The 19,329-nt window shown below is 52.0% G+C and overlaps 3 protein-coding genes across 4 annotated transcripts; 1 reads left to right on the forward strand and 2 right to left on the reverse strand.

The window, feature by feature from the left end:
- The first annotated feature begins 14 nt into the window (after positions 1-14).
- PRADC1 (protease associated domain containing 1) lies at positions 15-2,711 on the forward strand. The gene is made up of 5 exons (XM_031588130.2): positions 15-249; positions 707-807; positions 1,024-1,133; positions 1,756-1,923; positions 2,141-2,711. The coding sequence occupies exons 1-5, from the start codon at positions 150-152 to the stop codon at positions 2,259-2,261; spliced, it is 600 nt and encodes a 199-aa protein (XP_031443990.2). The 5' UTR covers positions 15-149; the 3' UTR covers positions 2,262-2,711.
- A 231-nt stretch (positions 2,712-2,942) lies between these two features.
- Positions 2,943-11,925, reverse strand: SMYD5 (SMYD family member 5). 2 transcript variants are annotated; one of them, XM_031588129.2, is made up of 13 exons: positions 11,347-11,925; positions 11,159-11,267; positions 9,868-10,007; positions 9,547-9,668; positions 8,758-8,827; positions 8,203-8,307; positions 7,678-7,740; positions 7,404-7,474; positions 7,009-7,115; positions 6,606-6,662; positions 5,509-5,603; positions 5,193-5,263; positions 2,943-4,407 (listed from the first exon to the last, which is right to left on the reverse strand). In XM_031588129.2, exons 1-13 carry the CDS (start codon positions 11,821-11,823, stop codon positions 4,269-4,271), a joined length of 1,626 nt encoding a protein of 541 aa, XP_031443989.2. In that variant the 5' UTR covers positions 11,824-11,925; the 3' UTR covers positions 2,943-4,268. The 2 variants fall into 2 exon arrangements, with proteins under 2 accessions (XP_031443989.2, XP_089996046.1); XM_090139920.1 differs by lacking the exons at positions 2,943-4,407; positions 5,193-5,263; positions 5,509-5,603 and adding an exon at positions 5,610-6,411.
- Positions 11,926-12,067: 142 nt separating this feature from the next.
- Positions 12,068-18,846, reverse strand: LOC116225657 (homeobox protein not2-like). Its single transcript, XM_031588127.2, has 3 exons — positions 15,939-18,846; positions 14,372-14,580; positions 12,068-14,033 (listed from the first exon to the last, which is right to left on the reverse strand). Exons 1-3 carry the CDS (start codon positions 16,084-16,086, stop codon positions 13,875-13,877), a joined length of 516 nt encoding a protein of 171 aa, XP_031443987.2. The 5' UTR covers positions 16,087-18,846; the 3' UTR covers positions 12,068-13,874.
- Between the last annotated feature and the right edge of the window lie 483 nt (positions 18,847-19,329).

The raw sequence follows: 19,329 nt of genomic DNA on the forward strand, positions 1-19,329 counted from the left end.
CGAGGCGCCCTTCTTTCCCCGAACGACCACAGAGACGGACGCCAACCGCTGCGTCGAAGCGAGGTGACAGGATCGGAGCTCCCGGCGTCCCTCAGAAGATTGACAGCAACGCCAACCAATAGGAAAGCGCGCTCGGAGCAGCGGCGCCAATGGGCGCGGTATGGGGCGGGGCGGCGGCGCTGCCGGGCGCAGCCATGCTCCGCCGCTCGCTATGGCTCTGTCTCTGCCTCTGCTCCTGCCCGGGTCGCGGTGAGTGCCGGCCCCCAGCCCTCCGGCGACCCCCGTACCCCGATCCGGTTGCATTGTCCCTCGGTGCTCCCCAGTCTGGCTGCGTTTCCCCCCAGCGCACCCAGGCCCGATAGCGCTTCCCCTCGGTGCTCCGTGGCCTAATCGTCCCCTTTTTTCCCCTTTCTGCACCTCAGTCTGGTTGTATTTCCCCCCACTGCAGCCCGGCCTGGCTGCATTTGCCCTCTCTGCACCCCAATCCGGGTGCATTTTGCCTTGGTGCACCCTGGCCTGATTGCATTTCCCCTTTGTGCACCCTCACCTGGGTGCATTTACCTTCCATACATCGCGATCTGAGTGCATTTTCTTTCTACGCGTACAAATGTGGGTGCATTTCTCCTCCGTGCTCCCTGTCCCCGTGGGCTATTTCCCATTTATTTTCAGAAGTTTCCCATTTCCCTCCCTCCCCTTCTCCACGCAGGTTTACGTATCCATGAGTACCTCTATTTCCAAGTGCTGAGCCCTGGAGACATCCGCTACATCTTCACTGCCACGCCGGCCAAGGATTTTGGTGGGGTGTTTGTAAGTATGAAGCACTAACTTCAGCTTCCCCTTCCTTCTGTTTCTCCACCGCATGGCCTTAAAACCATCTATTAAAAATGGAGCTGATTGCTTTTCCACAAGCCTTCCCTTTGCGTGTGCTGGAGGCCCCAGTGGGGATGAGCGGGGTTGGGGATAGCAGTGGCCGTGCTTCTGAGCTCCAGATCCCACTCACCCCTGTTTGTTTCATCCTTGGAGAACACAAGGTACGACCAGATCCACCTGGTCCCAGCAGATCCCCCCGAAGCCTGCGGAGAGCTGAACAATGGTGTCTTCATCCAGGACCAGATCGCCTTGGTGGAGCGAGGGTACGTGTCTGTTTATTTTCTATTTGTCCAGAGTTTGAGTTTTTTGAGTCATGGTGCCCTGTTATGTGCATCATCTCATGGAGAAGCTTTGGCATTAAGGCTGGAAAAGACGAGGCATCAAGTTCAACCATCAACCCACCACACCATCCCCACTGACCACATCCCTCAGTGCCACGTCTCTGTGGTTCTGGAACACCTCCAGGGATGGTGACTCCATCACTCCCTGGGCAGCTGTGCCAGTGCCTGACTGCTCTTTTGGAGAATAAATGTTTCCTAACATCCAGCCTGACCCTCCCCTGGCTCCAGCTTCCTTTCAGTGAGTTATACAGAGCTGTAAGGTCTTCCCTGAGACTCCTCTTCTCCAGGCTGACCCATCCCAATTCCCACAGCTGCTCCCCATTAGAGCTGTGCTCCAAACCTCTCACAGCTCTGCTGCCTTTCTTTGGACACACTCCAGGGCCTCAACATCTGTCTTGTAGTGAGGGGCCCAACACTGGGACACAGACCCACACGCATCCCGCCTGCCCTTCTGTCTGCCAACGCCGTCAGTTCTGCTGCAGTTGGAGGACACAGAAGCTTTTGTAGGCAGCTGCCAGCCAAAGATTTCTCACCTTTGTCCCAGGGGCTGCTCGTTCCTGTCGAAGACACGTGTGATCCAGGAGCACGGAGGACGGGCGGTGATCATTGCAGATAATGCCTATGATAATGACAGCTTCTACATTGAGATGATCCAGGACAGCACCAGGAGGACGGCCGACATCCCCGCTCTCTTCCTGCTGGGCAGGGATGGGTAGGTGCCTTGGCCAAGAAACATTTGATCTGCATCTCACGGGAAGGGACAAGTCTCATTCCCAACTAATGCAGTGGTCCCAGTGATCAGTGTGTGCCGCCTGGGCTTTATGAGCCAATTTGATGGTGGATTCAGTAACTTTAATCCACATTTTCCCATGGAGGTAGTGTCCATTGGGTCTTAGCTTTCCTTCATACATATTTCCTTCCCCTTCCAGGTACATGATCCGACGCTCCCTGGAGCAGCACGGACTCCCATGGGCTGTCATCTCCATTCCTGTCAATGTCACCAGCATCCCAACATACGAAATGATGCAGCCCCCCTGGACCTTCTGGTAGAGGTGGGAAGACTGCAGCAGATCGAGGACTTCTTGGTGGATCCCAGGAGCTTGCCCAGGAATCAGGTGTGAGGGAAGGGTCCTGGCTCCAAAAATCCCACCAGCCTCACCAGATTTAGCAATGGTTGAAATCTTTATGCTGCCGCTGGCGTGTAGCTGAACAGCAGAACAGCTCAAGGTGGTACCTTGAGCCTGACACTGAGCAAACTTCATTGTGACTCTCTGGGAGGGCAGCGCAGGCCAGTGCTTCCCTGAGAAACATTTTAACAGTGCTGAGATACCAACAGTAGTTTGCATTGCTGATTTAGGGGGGTTGCAGTATTATATGGATGCAGTCCAAAGGGGAGGGGAGGGAGCATTTGGTACGGGCTTGATCTGTACTAGCAGGGCTCATCCAACATCTGTATATTTTTGTCTGAGCTAATGAAGTGTGAATGAGTTTTAGAAAAAGGGGAGTTGCTCTTTTTTTAAGTAGTCTTGTCCCAATTCACTTCTTACACTTCCTCCCAGTACACTTGCTCTTGCCACTGGGGCAGGGCGCATATCAGACCCTCACAGACCCAGAGCCCAGACCTTGGGGACATTTCTGCCCTTGTTCCTCCATCCCACTACCAAGACCAGCCCCCATTCCCTCTCTGCATTCACCACCATCCATTTTACATTACAAACAACACAGCCCCAGTTCTCACCAGTCTCGGTTTATTACGAACACTGAAGGGCACGTGGCCCTGGGACACCTGAGGCTGGGGACAAGCAGCGGGGTGCAGGGCTGGCAGTGATGGTCATGTCAGAGGTGCCCATCCACAGCATCACCTTCATTCCCACAATTCAAACCCCACAGGCCCGAGTGAAATGTGGCAGAAAAGCAGCTCCCCAAAACCCAAGATGGGAAAAAAAAAAATACCCTGGGTGCTTCCCCAGCCTGCTGCCAGTCTGTCATTTGGAGCTGTCTTCTCCCTCCAGCTGAGCACTGCATACCCCAGAGCTGCTCACAGCATCAGTTGCTGGCAGTGCAAGGTGGGCGACACTTGGCTGCCAGTGACATCTTCATGCTGGGTGCTGTGGACAGACAAACTGCTTCACATGTGGAAGCACAACAGCTGCCACTCGTACGAGTTCTCCCAGTGTAGCCCAAGCTGGGGAGTTCACTCTGCAAAACCCAAAAGTTTTTGGGATTTGGAGGTGGCTTTGCTTATGCAACGTGATAGTCTGTGTCGGGTTTGTGCTAGCAGTGTGGCACTTTCCCCTCCCCAAACAGCCCAGCAATCACTGCATGGGGCTTTGCATTATATCAAGGATAAAGTTGAGGCAGGATGGAGATCCCTACCAGGGTCAGCCCCTCTCTCCCTGCTAGATTCTGGCATCTGAGCCACCCCTGAGGCATCTCTGTCCCACCTGCAAAATCATTCTGACCCTCGCTTGCTGCTCACCAAGTCAAGGCATGGAATGAAGTATATATAAGGACCCCAGCTCCTTGGTGTGTAGATAGTGCTAATATAGACATTAAATAGTACCCCTCGTGCACAAACACACGTACACACACATATTCCCCTCATCCCTGCAGTGTAGGAAAGGACATGCTCCTCCACACCCATGGCCAGCACTGACACAGGAGGAGCCTCGGAGGTGGCCACACCATGAACCACTACCACATCCCCTACCCCAGCCCAGGGCCCTGCCCTCCTTCAGCTTCCCCTACAAGCACCAGCTGGCCCCCTGGGGTCTGGGATATGGCAGGGGGGCTGCTGGCTCAAAACCTCACAAGGGAGAAATGGATGGGCTGGTAAACACACACACGCACGCACGCACACACACACAGAGCACAAGGGCAGGTGGAAGCAGGGCCTGCCTCCAGCTCCCCCTGCTGCCCCACTCTGCCAGACCTCTGCCGGCACACAGCCTCCCACCCAACCCCACAACACAACCCTGTTTCTAGTATTAAAGCTGCTGCCTCTGGGAGGACCTCCCCGGTCCCATCCCATCCCTTTACTCTCGCCCAAGGCCAAGATCAAACATCAGTCATCTCATCCTCCAGCTCAGCATCATCCGTCTCCCCTTCAGCCTCCTCCTCTTCGTCCGATGTCACATCGGGGTCATCAGCTTGTGCGAGGCACTTTGGACACGAGCAGGTAAACAAGTAGTTCTCCCTGGAAAGAGGGTCAGGAAGAAGTGTAAGGTAGTTGAGACAGGCACAACTCAGACTTGATGATGCTCAGATGAGGTGGAAGTTGTCTGATTTGAAGGGGTGGGGGGTGTTCCCCACCCTGCTGGTGCGACTGGATACCAGCATGATGATCATTAGCAGAAGGATGGAGATGGAAAAGGAAGGTGGTGAAGACAGCAAGGGTTTGCCAAATCAAAAGAGAGGACCAAATGAGCTGCAGCCCACGAAGGGAGCATATGAACAGGAGGGGGAACAGCTGTTTATGAGGATGGGTAGTGATAGGACAAGGGGGAATGGTTTTAAACTGAGACAAGGGAGGTGCACGTTAGATATTAGGAGGAAGTTTTTCACAGAGGGTGGTGATGCACTGGAACAGGTTGCCCAAGGAGGTTGTGGATGCCCCATCCCTGGAGGCATTCAAGGTCAGGCTGGATGTGTCTGTGGGCAGCCTGGTCTGCTGGTTGGTGACCCTGCATATAGCAGGGGGGTTGAAACTGAGCACTGTGGTCCTTTTCAACCCAGGCGAGTCTATGATTCTATGATAAGAAGACACCATGGAACCCCAGCCTTGCTCAGAGATAAGTCTGATAATAACACAGGCAAAGCTACACATACAGACTGCCAAAAGCACACCAGCTTGCACACCAGCCAGCTCACAGCTGCATGGCAGGGCCCTAACAGAGAGTCCAGGTTGTGACTGGAGATGTGTGTGTTACCCCCATATCTCTCCAAACAGCTCCTATACCTGAGTATACCTACACTCCATACCTGAGTATCTTGTTGCGGCTGTGTCTGCTCCGCTCCCTCTGACAGCAGTCTAAATAACTGATACAGATTTCCTGTGAACAAAGAGAAACAGACCAGGCTGAGAGCTTCTTCCTATGAGCCCAAAGCAGCAGTTTGTACTGGTCCCCCTGAAAGCCAACTGGGTCTGGTAACTCCCACACAGAATAAGGTGTGAATCTACCACAGCCAGGCAAAAATAATGCAAGAGGCAGAAGACATTGGGCTGTGGGGAAAGAAGGGGACATGGGGACTGCTAAGGTATGATGTCACCTCAGGTTGATCTGCATCCCAGTCTCACCTCTCCTGCTTCGATGTCCTCCAGAGCAGTCAGATGCAAAAGGAAGTTGTTGTCTGGGAAGGATGTCTCAGCATTGGGGATGCAGCTGTGGTTACCTAAAAGGAAGAGAGGGTAAAGCTGCTAAATGTCAGTGGCCTAACTCTGCTCTTTTGGCTATTGGTGGACAGGGGCATGCACGAGCCAGCACCTCCAGCTGGCAGGGCCATGGTCTGGCTAAGGATATGGCAGCACAATGCTCAGCCAACCATCTGCAGTAGGGGCACCAGCATTGCACTCTCCACTCACACTACAGAGTCCCAGGTCTCCTGCAGAACAAGGTGCAGGGTCAGGGCTGTCCAAACAAAAATAAAACAACACTCAGGGAGACAAGGTGGTCTTGGATCAATCCTTGGGGTGCCCAGCACCATCCCATGCCTCTGTGTGCCCAAAGAAGGGTGCACAGAGTAGCACTGCTCCCTCACTTCCCAGCTCTCACAGCAGCCAGTGACCAGACCCCACTGTGCTGAAAACACTTTGGAGTGACAGAAGGCAGCTCTGAGTGCTGGGTCAACCTTTCTCACATTCTAACAGCCCAGATAAGAAAGGCTCCTCCCTTGCTTTAATGGCTCATTCAGCTCCATTACGCACAGACAAGGCAGGAGGTTGTCTCTCCACTAATTGCACATGATGTTCCTGGAGCCCACATTACATCTGAGACTATTCAAGCTAGGACTGACCATTCCAAGGATAGGCAAGATGCCAGGAAACAATGAGAGAGCCACCAGGCCCCAGGACAGCAGCAATCCCATCCAACTCACCAATCCCATCCTGCCCGCTGAGGGGAAGCATAAACCCACTTTGCCAGAGCCTATTAGGAATCGTTCAGGTTGGAAGGGACCCTTAAAAGCCATCTAGTCCAACTCCCTGCAATGAACAGGAACATCTGCTGCTCCATCAGGTGCTCAGAACTCGGTCTAGCCTGACCTTGAATGTCTCCAAGGACAAGGCATCCACCACCTCCCTGGGCAACTTGTTCCAGTGCCTAGAGGTGAGTGTGTCTAGCACAGCACAACTCCCTCCTCACAACTAGCTCTCCTCTCAGTCCTTGTGTTACTTACAGCAGCTCTGGAGCATGTAGAGACCTGACCCCTCACAGTTGAGGAACTCTCCAGATTCTGCAGAACAGAGAAGGGTGAGGGTTAAAGTTGTGCATAAGTTTTTCTGGCTTTACCAGGCATTCAGCTCATGTATTAAGAGTCATCAGCGCTGAACACAGACAGTGCTGCTCTGGGGTCTGTGTGCTGGAGGGTCGTTTCCAATGCACCTTTCCCTTCCCACTGGAGGGCACGAAGATTTGCACTCCTTGTTCAAGCGCACACTCCCTGGCCTGTCCCTGTACTCATCCAAACAAATGCTACAAGTCTTTGAACACTGGCTATAAATGGTATTTTTATGGACAGGATCTCTCAGATAAGCCCTTCCAGCTGCCTGATGCTACCTACAGCCACAGCAGAGCCTTACCCTTCTCAATGTCCTTGTAGAGCTGGTCAATGAAGGCGTCCAGCTCCTCTCGTTGCAGCATGGGGAGATCTAGTGCATCACAAGCATGCACCCACTGGCTCAGAGAGCTACAGGGAAGTAAACGACACCATTACAGCCCCACTGTGCTGCCAGTACACAGTGGGAGCTCACACAGGGGATCTAAGGGTTAAACTCAGGGGCTTCAAGTGGCCAAGGTCTGTCAGATGGATGCCAAAGGGTTGAAATAAAAGACTGCTTTTATGTTTGCCTCTCCAGCCCCACTTCCCATGTTTGAGCCCAGCCATTACCTAGACCAATGCAGATTTGCAGGCTGTACACACCCTCCACACTTCATCTTTTCTGCCCTGTAAGGAACACCCAGAAAGCCCCATTACCTGGTTCCTATGCCTTGGCCATTGGTCCCAACGAGAGCAAAGAGAGATCGAAAGCCTTCTGGAGTGAACCACTGCAGAAGGGAGATCAGAAAACAGCCGAGCTCAGGCCAATCTGCAGCAGAACTCCAGTCTGCATGCACCTCAAACCCCACAGGGAGCTTCAGGGGAAGCAAGAAATGGGCAGAATCCCAGGAAAGCCCTGGCCTTAAGGGCAGACATAACCCAAAAGGACTGGCACCCAAAAGAAGGTCCCACTTCTCCTGGCTCAACTCACCCTGCTGAGTTGTTCATCGTAAAGGGCTTCAGTGAAGAGCAAACGCAGCAGCTCCAGCTGGCCCTGGCAAAACACATCAACACCATCAGGGTGTACAGACATTGCTGGGATTCAGACCCAGGCTGATAGCCAAGCCCAGCACAGGGCAGGAGACTCAGAAGTCAGACTCCTGGTCCTTCTCTGCAAGGCTGGGGGCTGCTGCCCTTTGAGCAGTGAAAATCCACCCATTTTAGCAGCAAAATCCACCTTCTGAGGTGACACTCAGCAGCTAACCAACACCCTGTCCCGTTTCCATAGCTGAAGCATCCCCACAACAGGAAGGAACAGCATGTTTTGCTGTAGAACTGCAACTCCAAAGCCCTCTCAGCAGCCCATTTCCTCTCTATCAGCTGAGCTGGCTCCAAGCAGGGCTCTGTATCCCCACTGTGCTTGGGATTTCCATTGTCTCCCATCCCAGCTGGGGCTGCTGGCAAGAAGAGGGCAGGTTCAGGGATTCCAAGTATCCAACATGCCCAAAGCTCTTACCTTAAATTTGTCCCCCAGTAGCTTGTGTGCAATCTCCTCCTCTTCATTCGCTGTCTTACTGCAGAACTGGGAAAAGGCCTTGATCCACCAGTCCTTGTCTTTAGCCTGAAACAGGAATCAAGCAAATGTACTGCACCAACACCTCTTTCTTCTCCAGCTAGGAGAGAGAGGAAGGAGAGGATGAGTACCACTGAGCTCAGACATAGTCAGTCTGCCATCAAGAACCATCAGAAGCAGTTGCACAGTAGTAGCTTATTGGAAGTAAACATTGAGATTGCCAGGCCAAAAAAAAAAAAAAAAAAAACGGAGCCAAAGGAAAGGTTCAGTTCTGTCTAATTAATTTGGTATGGAAAAATGATCTGCTTGGCTCAGGGCATAGATGCATCCTCTGCTGCCTGCTGTCTCTATGGCCAGGGATCATGAGATGTTGACATCTATTCAAGCAGGAAATTGCTCTGCCAGACACTCGAGAAGAGATCAGTCCTTAAGAATAACAGCCACAAAAGGAAAAGGCAACCACACGCTGGCAGCTGCTGACCCAAACTGCAAACCTACCTGTTTGACAGTGGCAACCATCCGGGCCATCAGCATGATGCTGGAAGTCTCTGGTGGATAATGCATGTTTCTGGAGAATAAAAAAGGAGAGCGATGATATCAGTGCTGGTATGGAAATAAAAAGCTGGAGGGAGGCAGGAGCAGCTGCCATCCCTGTGGGCAGGCCTGCGCTCATCTGTCACAGCAAATCAGCCAGCCCAGCACCGCTGCATGAAGACGCAATGCTGCTGGGGGCAAGAAGCTGGCACCCACTTGGCTGCTCAGAGCATACAATAACTCCCCACTATTCTGCCAAACTACAGTCCTAAGAATACTAATGGTCCCACACAAAGCCCAAGACTGCAAGAAGAACTGGGGCTTGTGATCAGCTTTGAGGCAGAGATGTCAATTCACCCCTCCGTGCCAATTTAGCATTTGCAAGCAGGGACAGCAATTCCTGTATCTACAAGAGTGCTGCTTGGCAGATCCTAGGTTGGAGATGGCAGATCTCTGAAAGGCTGAAGATGTGCAGACACTACAAAGCTGCAGTAGTGAGTGGCAAGCAGCATAGTGCTTGGTAGCCCTTTAATGGGTGACAAATAAGAACTGCTCAGCCCCAAGTCAAAGCCCCGCCACAGCCTACACAAATCCTGTCAGGGCTGCAGAGCAGAGCAGTATCCCACAGCCTCCACATCCCTCATGCAGAGATGCAAAGCAACGATGGCCCTCAGCCTGGTCCCAAGCCAGTGTCACCCAGCCTGGGACAGCCACCACCTCAGCCTGTAAGCAACAGGTGGGTTGATCCCCTACCTCCATGCCTCCTGCAGCTTGTTGAGGGGGTGCGTGGGGTCATCACGAGACGGACCAAGGCAGAGGACTTGGTGGTACTGCTCCAAAGCAGCCTGCCTGCACTCAGCACTGCAGTATGTCACCTAGAGCAAGAGGCACAGCACCCAGCATTGGCTACGGCAGCAGGAAAAGGGCTTCTGGGCCCAGCCAAGCCCCAGCTCTTTAGCAGAAGGAAAAAGCAGTCACATTATGGGGCAGAAAGTCACACCAAAGGCCTGCCCAGATGCTATAAAGGAGTCAATGACCCCCGGAATATCACAGTCCCCCCCAACAGCCCCATACCTGGCAGCGAGGACACTGCTGGTGCAGGTCTTTGCGGATGCTGCACTGCTCTGGGTGAGGCAGCACCAGAGAGCTCCTCCCCAGCAGTCGCTGGGCATTCTCCTCTGCTGTCTCCAAAGCCCGCAGGCAGTGATCACAGGCTGCGAGCAGAAAACACAACCAGATGCCCCAGTGAGACACGTGTTTAAGGGCCCTATGACACATGACAAGCACCCCCACAGCCTTGTCTTTAAGGGCCGCATGATACATGCAACAAGTGTCCTCCTTTTGCTGACCTGCAGACAGCATGGTCTAGGTAGGACAAGGCCCAGCTTACATCCAACCCCTCTTTTGCATTTCTTCTCTCCAGGTCTATCTCTCTATCCCCTTCTTCTGCCTGTGGCAGGGGTTTGGAGATTCATGATCCTTGAGGTCCCTTCCAACCCCGGCCATTCTGTGATTCTTCAATCCAAGACCCAAAAGCAAGAGCCCAGTGGAACAGCTTAAGCCACACACACCAAAAAAAAGTTTTAAACCTTGACCGGTTTCCACTTTTACACTACTGAAGAACACCAGCAACCCTGCAGGTTCCACAGACTCATGAAGATCGGAAAAGATCTCTCAGATCACCAAGTCCAACCCTCACCATGCCCCTCAATGCCACATCTCCACGGTTCTTGATAATCTCCAGGGATGGTGACTCCACCACCTCCCTGGGCAGCCTGTGCCAACGGTTGATCATGTAGATTAGCACCCACACCACTCAAAAACTGTGGTCCTTACATCCCCAGTGTATATATATGTATTTTTTCCAGCAGGATGGTTTGGTTGGCGGCCTCCTTTAATCTGTGCCTGCTCTTCCAGCTTCTTAACGGTGTCCAGTGAAGGGCAACGAAGGTGTGAAGGATCTGGAGCACAGATCTTGTGGGCAGAGGCTGAGGGGATGGGATGGCTGAGTGTAGAGGAGGCTCAGGGGAAACCTGATGGCTGCCTGAAGGAGGCTGGAGCGAGGTGGGGGTCAGCAACAGCAACAAGACAAGAGCTGATGGCCTTCAGCAGCACCAGGGGAGGGTCGGACATCAGGAAATCAGTCAGGCAGTGGCACCCAAAGGAACGGGTGTCCCTGGAGCTGCTCCAGAACCGTGGGGTTGTGGTCGTGAGGGCTCAGCGAGCACAGATGTTGGCTTGGGGGAGGTTGGAGCTCTCTTCCAACCCTCTTGGGCGACTCTGTGGAAGCAGCAGCGGAGCCCAAGCCAAGCCAAGCCAAGCCATGCCACCCCAACCCACAGCACGCAGCCCGGCGGCGGCTCACCTCGGTAGTTGTACAGCGCGTTCCAGAGGAACTGCGACGAAACCACCGGCTTCTCCACGAACACCGCCTCCCCTTTGCGGATGCTCCGAGTGGCGAACAGCCCCTTCCCCTGCCAAGGGGAACAAACCCGGCGTTAAGGGGAAGGGTTAAACGGAGCTCGCCCCGCAGTCGCGGCGGGCGCGGCTCACCTTAGCGCTGCTGATGAACCGCGCTTCGGCTGCGGCCGCAGCCCCGAGCCCCGGCCGGGCTCCCAGCGCCGCTCCGCGCGCGTCCCCCGCCGCGGCGGCCATCTTCGGGCGGCGACTTCCACGCTCTGACCCACGGGGGCGGGCAGTGCTGCTTCTTCCTCCTCCTCCTCCTCCTCCTCCTCCTCCTTCTCCTCCTCCTTTTCCTCTTTCTCCCTCTCTCCCGCCGGTGCCCGGCTGGAAGATGGCCGCCCCTCCCCACACAGCTCCCGGGGTCCGCTCCCGCCACCCCTCAGCCCACAGGGCGGGCGGCCATCTTAGCTCCCTCACCCCTTGGGCACCTCCGCAAACTGCCTTTATTTTCCACAAAAATAATTTAAAAATTCCCCCCAGCACATTAACACGCGCCTCGCTATTCCCCCGCAAACGCCTAAAATCCACGCAAACGCCGCGTTTAGCAGCATCGCATCGCTCTCTCATTCACGCTTGCTTGCCTTCATCCCAGATCTGTCTGGGTATGGGAAGGAGGGATGTATAATTTTGGGGTGTTTTCAGGTGTTTTGGAGTCACTAGGTGTCACTGCCGGCACGATTTAAAAACAAATCGTGGTGGTTTGTTCTTTTTTTTTCCTGCGGGCCCCTATAGGGAGCGCTGCTTTGCCGGGCCATCCCCTCCGTCCTGCAGCCGTGGCGATCCGTGGTCCTTTTTATCTCTATTTTCACCACTTACACACATAATAGCAGGAAACTGCAATAAAACCACAGTGCATCCTCTTTTTGTAAGGTTTTGATGCAAAGGTGCAGCGTGGAGCATCTGCTTAAGCCGTGACCCAAACCTTTCTGCCTGCCGTAACACCTTGTGGCATTTCTTGCTATAAATATAGGGCGAATTCTGCAAGAAACGGGCAAAAGATGTATTCGTGTTATACTTCACCAGCGGTCAGACACTGGTGAAGGCTGCCCAGGGAATGGCACTGTCCCTGGGATGCTCCAGGGCCATGGAAATGTGGCACTCGGGGATGCCAAGCTCTGCTGCCCTCTCCCAATCTCATCTTCCCTCTTAAACACACTCTTTCTTTCTTTCTTAAGAAGTAAAGCAAATAAAAAAGCAACGCTTGGCAAGGAGAAAAGAAAAACATGTTATTTCTTTTCTCTCTAACACTAGAGGAAAGCAATACACAGTTTTTCACTCAGAGGCTGGTGATGCACTGGAACAGGTTGCCCAAGGAGGTTGTGGATGCCCCATCCCTGCAGGCATTCAAGGCCAGGCTGGATGTGGTTCTGGGCAGCCTGGTCTGCTGGTTGGTGACCCTGCACATAGCAGGGGGATTGAAAATATGTGATCATTGTGGTCCTTTTCAACCCAGGCCATTCTATGATTCTGTGATTCTGTGGCGTGATGAATTATCCTGAGCTCATGGGATGTTGCGCCTGGTGCCCTGGGATGAGGTGACAGCCTGAGCACTGGCTGCGTGGCCAAAAGCTGCTGCTGCTGTGCACATCAGCCCCTAGGAATTACTAAAACACAGAGAAACGTGAATACTCAGTCCTGACCCCTCGGAGCCCTCCCACCCACCAGGAATACGACAGCAAGCTGCAGTGTGTGGTTGCAAATGTGCTCGCCAAGCTCTCCAGGTGCTGCTTCCCACAGCACTGCAGTGTATAACGAGGAGAGAAGGGAGCAGCCGCCATCTGGGCCAGGACCAGCACATCTGGATGAGGGCAGGGGGCCGTCTGACACAGCAGAGGTGTTGGAGAGCTGCTGGTTTATAACAGCCCTGGTCTCTGCACCTCTGAGAGCCTCAGCAGCCCCTTGTTCCCTGTGGACACCATGGTGAAGTAAGGCAAAAACACACTGGGCTCTGAAAGGCAAAAGAAAGGCAGGAAGACAGCAAGGCACAGGATAGGAGGAGGGGCACTGCTGCTCCAGGGGCAGAGTCAGACCCTGTTTATCGCATTGCATGAATAATATACGAAAATAAATACAATAATGATAAGAATGATGCAGGTGGGAGCAAAGGACTTTTCAGTTTCCACTTTTTTTGTTGTTGTTGTGATCTCAGCATCCAACATGGGAATCAAGATGACCAGAAGAAACAATCAGAGCCAAATCTCCTCCCAAATCTCTCATAAAACACAGCTCTCCCTCATAGAAGCACACAGTACCTGCAACAGGAGTGACTCCATGTTCAGATGCTGCCATGCTCACAGCTGTCAGAGACATGGACTGACTGTCACCCCAGCCTCTCTATTGGAAACTGTGCTTCCTAGCACCGTGATAGCAAATGAAATCACATGCTTTGCCACGACAGTGGCACCATCAAGCCCAAGAGTTACAGCACTGGTTACCAAATAGGGGGTTTCTACACTTGGATGCTTCTTCCCACCCAGTGGCATTTTAGTTCTGTAGTTCAACACTCTCAGAGCAAGAAGTCTAGCTTGGACCAAGCGAGCACAGATGTGCCTGCATCCCCAATACCTCCATCAGGCAGGCTGCAAAAACAACAGTGGCAGCTGCATCCCATCAGCTGCTCAAAGCTCAACGTCCACTGTGTCCTGCTCATGCTCCTTGACATCTGTGGGGCCAGCAGAGGTGGGCTGTATCACCCCAAACTGTGACAGCTTTGCTTTCTTCTGCTCCATGCTCTGCTTCCTCCATTTGATCCTCCGGTTCTGGAACCAGACTTTCACCTAGCAGAAACAGAGAGGGAGAAGGAGGAAAAAATCAGATCCTGCATCATGCAAGGATCCATACTGCACAAAGTGCCTCCAGAACATCTTAATCTAAATCAGTCCAACTCAGCTTGAACTCCAATGCAAGCAGGTTTGTGCTCCCAAATGCTTTTTGTTCTACTTCATAAATTTAAAGTGTTATTATTCATAAATCTAAACTTATCTTGCAATGTTCTCCAATGTTATCTCGCAGCAGGTCACTCTGCATCAGTTCCTGCTTCACGAAGGAGGAATCCCCACCAACTGACCCCGGATCCCAGCTCATTGCAGCCATGCCCAGCTCCCCGATCCCTTACCTGGGTCTCTGTGAGACGCAGTGTTGCAGCCAGGTCCACTCGCTCTGTGCCCACCATGTACTGCTGCTTGAGGAACTCTTGCTCCAGCCGCTCCAGCTGCTCTGGTTTGAAGACTGTGCGGACCCTCTTCATTTTGCAGGGCCCTCCAGACCTCCATGGCACAGCAGGGCCCAGCGGGTCGGCACCTGTGCAGTGAGACATCTCCAGACCTGCATGCAACAAGCAGGGATTTTAAGGGGTCTCAGTGGTTGAGGCCATTCCTCCAGCCTTGCTGAAGTGTCAAGTCCAGCTTGCATGAGCTGTGGCTGAAATCCAAATGCAGCTACTCTACAACTGTAAGGGGGTGGGAGGAAGAAAGCAGGGATGTCCCTTTGTGGCACGAAGGGACGTGGTTTAGTGAAGGACTTGGTAGGTCAGGTTAATGGCTGGGCTTGGAGATAGTGAAGGTGTTTTCCAATGCAGATAATTCTGTGCTTCTATGACAGGTACCACCTACAACAGTCTTAGACATGCAGCCCAACCCGAAGTCAGCACTAGTGAGCAGGGTTTAACCTCCCATCTCCACAGAATAACAGTAATAACACCCATCAAGAGTTGTTGAGTGCAAAAAACCACCATCCCCACTTTCAGGAAGTCCCTCATCACTGGTATCCAAAGGCTGGGGAAACTCTGCCCACGCTCAGCCAGCACCGATGCTGAAGCTGGCAGCATCCTGCAGGACAGATGTTCCCAAAGTCCCCTTCAGCCTCAGCTCCTTAGGAAGGCCAGCATCTCCCTTCCTGGTCCCTGCATGGGATTGAATGGCCCAACCCGTTCCTTTTGTGCAGGAGTTACTTTGGATCTGCTCTTTGTCTCTAGCACAGCCCTCTATCTAGTTGTGACCTGATGATAACAATAATTAGCTCATTAACAAACAACTGTCACAGGACCAACTGGCCTCAGCCTAAGAGCAGTGCTACGCTGTCAGACACAAGCAGGCACCGTGACCTGCTTCATTTCATTAATTAAGGTGTAGGTTCTGCACGTGTTTAACGATTTGTGGGCTGGAGACCTGACAGCTTAACAACCCTAATTGCACTTCAACTATTTTCAGCTCTCAGATCATTTTACCAGTCACACTTTTTTTCCCTGTTTTGATACTTGGATAATAGTAAGTGCAATTACTAATGTGACATACTTTGTGGATAGAGACATGTATTTTCCTATCTTTATATTCAATATAGTACACAGAGTAACATGCAGCCATACAGATGCTGGCTGTTAAAGGAAGTAAGACATTAAGTAGTTGTACTATGTAGCTCAAAAAAAAAAAAAGAAAGAAAGAAAGAAAGAAAGAAAAAGAAAAGATCAAGAGTAGCAAATATTTTTGATCTGAATATTGCAGCTCTCAGACCAGACCGAAGCTGTGCTGAGCTGCGAGTTTTGCTCCGAATGCTAAAGAGACTTAATTTCAAGGGGAGGGGAGGAAAGGGGGGAGAGGGAAGCACATTTTCGGTCAGCCCGTCCGTTCCAAACCGCGGGGCTCTCCCACCACCCCGCAGCCCCGCACCCCGAGCCCGGCGCTCACCTCCTCCCCAGCGGCAGCCCCAGCTCCAGGCTCCCGGCCCCGGCATGGGGAGAGGGATGGGGGGCGGCGGGCCGGGGGCTGCGGGACCGGGCCGTGGGGGTTCGGCGAGGAGAGCGTCGATGTGGAAAGGGGTCTTTGGGGGAGGCATGGCCGGCTGGGTGCCTCCGACCGATCCGGGGGCTTTATATGGGGAGAAGGAAGGGGCGAGCTGCTATGCAAAGAGGGGGCGGGGGGCTGCCCAACACCTGCCGGCCCGCGGCGACAGCGAGACAACACCTCCCCCAAACCCCTCCTTCCGAAACAACAGTCCCTGAAAGCCCTCCTTCCGAACGGACAGCCCTCCTTCCGAAACTACACCCCAGGGACAGTCCTCCCATTGAAACAAGAGCCCACAGAACACCTCCCTCTAAAGTAATACTCCAGGATCACCCCTCCGACCGAAGGTACACCCCTGGTGCCTTCCAAAATAACACCCCCAACACTCCTCCTGAAACAGCACCCCTAGGGGCACCTCTCTTTCTAAACCAACTCCCCCATGGACAATCATCAGCTTCCTCCCTACCAAAACCCATCCCAACACCCCTCTTTCCCCACCCGTGTTCCTATGGACACCCCTCCTTCCACACCAACACCTCCACTGACACCCACATGGACACCCACATCTTTCCCCATGGACACCCACACCAACACCCACTCCTTCCCCCCACTGACACCCATATCTGTTCCAACTGATCCCCCAAAGGAGAAGTGCAGCTGGCACGGACTCACGGCCGATGTGTGAGTGTGCCCAGCAAACAGCACTGGGGATATGCAGCCCTGTGTGCACAAATATCCCTGCACATATCTCTGCAAGCACAACATTCACACTATAAACTAACTCCATTGTAAGCAAACACAGAGAAATTCCCAGCACAGAGCATTTGGGTTAATAAACACAAAACAAGAATCCCCCATGGCTTAATAATCCAGCATTAAGCATCTGTGCGTGCAGGGCGGGCTGTCTGTACCAAGCAAATCCTGCCTTAAATTGGGGATCCGTGCCGTTCTCACACACTTTGAAGTTCCTTTTATAAAGGGGCATCTCTATATGTTAAGCAATTGGAGCATTTTGAGGGAAATGGAAATTTTGGGACAGAGCCGACATCACTCCCCCCGGCGAGGCAGCACCCTGCTGTTGGTTATGGAGCCTTTGGGAGCAGGATGCCTGCAGGACACAAAGGAGTCCCTCAGCTTTGCCTTTCAAACACTTTTTCCTCCCTTTTAGCATCCTGCCTTCCACGGCAGCTTCAAAATAAGTGAATAAATACAGCTGCTGCTTTATTGCTCCTTATCCAAACACACAGCCCCGACCCTGTCGGCATTTAACTCCGTGCTTAATTGAAATCACACGTTCAAAGCTGGGCAAGCATTGAAGCTTCTCCCCGAAAAGCCCATCACCGAGAAAATGGTGCAAAGGATTCACAGCTCCTGGCTTGAGTTTGGCTTTGGGTTGCAAAGAGTTTGTAGGTTAAAACATGCTTAGACAGGAGTTTTTCTGGCCAATTGCTTTTTTCTCTTTTTAATAAGTCACCATAACCCACGTTGTTTCCCATGGGAAGAGATGCGAGGGGTGCTCTGGGTGTTAAGTTCTTATAGAATTGGAACATAGAACTGTTCAATCATAGAACCATGGAAGCGTGGAACTGTGGAGTCACTGAATCATAGAATCAATGAATTATAGAATCATTCAATCACTGAATTGTTGAATCGTAGAATGATTGATTCATGGAATCATTGAATCATTGAATCGTGGAATCATGGAATCATAGAATCATGGAGCCATAGAATCATTGAATCACAGAATAGTTGAATTGCTGAATCGTTGAATTGTTTAATCATTGAATCACATTGAATCCCACATTGAATCGTGGGATCATTGAATAATTGAATCATGGAATTATGAAATCATAGAATAGTGGAATCACGGAATCATTGAATTGCTGAATCATGGAATCATTGAATCATTGAATCATTGAATCATTGCGTTGGAGAATCATAGAATCCTAGAATGGTTGAATCATAGAATCACTAGATCACATAAAATCATTGAATCATATAAACACTGAATCATGAAATCATGGAATTATGGAATCATACAATCGTGGAATTATGGAATTGTAGAATCCTAGAAATGTACAATCACTGAATCATAGAATCATCCTTGAATCATGGAATCCTTGAATAATGGAATCATCAAACTGCAGAATCACAGAATCACAGAATCATAGAATTGTAGAATCATAGAAACATTGATCTGTACAATCAGAATATTGCAGAATTGTAGAATTGTAGATAACACATGGAATTGATGGAATTGTGGAATCATAGAAACATGGAATCGTAGAATCATAGAAACGTAGAACCACAGGATGATAGAATGGTAGAATGGCACGGGTTGGAAGAGACCTTCAAGATTTACTCCGGGACGAGCAGCGTGGGCACAGCAGAGGTGGGAGGAAGGACAGAGGGACAGAACCCCACACACAAGGCACAGAGAGACGGGTGGCCACCAAAGCTGGTTTTCCATTCAGCATCCCCAGCTTGGCGGCGAGCCGCCTAATGACGCGCCCTGCGTCCCATTAGTACTGTGTGCTCAGCTAATGCATTTCAGTTAAAAAGCTGGAAATTTTCACTCGCTGGTAATGACTTGGGAAATGTAGCACCCAGCAGCCAGGCGGAGCGGGGCTGCCCGGTGCACGTGAGGTTGAACGGCTCCATCCCATCATCCCACCCCGTGTGCTCCGCGGGAAGGAACCTTGTGCAGGCGCTGAGAAGGGGAGATGAAAGGACGGACCCTGAGCCTCCCACCCCCTTTTTTTTTTTATGTTTCCAGTTTTGTTTTTCAAGAGTACAGAAAATAAAAGGGGAAAGAGTTGGGGGGGGGGGGAGGAGGAGGAGGGCGGGAGTTTCTTTGGGGGGGGAAAAAAATCCCAACAACAAAACAACAACAAAAAAAAGCCCCCAGCTCTTTGTAAACATCCCCCCTGAGCAAAGGGAAGGGGGTGAAAAGCATTTCCTGATAACTCCATTAAAGAATGAGGCTGCATTAACATTCCAAGTACCTCGACAAGAGATGAAAGTGGGGAACTTGAGCTCAGCCTCTCCTTGCTCCAGATGTTATTATGGGCTCCCTGAAAGGTTTTCTTATTTCTTTTTTGCAAAGAGACAAAGATGTTGCCTACTTCAAACGGGGCTAATTGATGCTAATGACTATCAGATAGAGTGGGGGCCCTTGTTCCCCCCTGCAAAGGGAAAAGAGAGAGCGCATTTTACAATCCCCTCATAGAAAAATCCCCCGGCTCGCTGCTTTGGGGATTTGTGTCCCTCTTTGGCTGCTGCTTTCTCTCCCTCC

Source organism: Phasianus colchicus, chromosome 4 (assembly GCF_987193195.1).
Source record: "Phasianus colchicus chromosome 4, bPhaCol1.hap1.1, whole genome shotgun sequence".
Taxonomy (NCBI): domain Eukaryota; kingdom Metazoa; phylum Chordata; class Aves; order Galliformes; family Phasianidae; genus Phasianus; species Phasianus colchicus.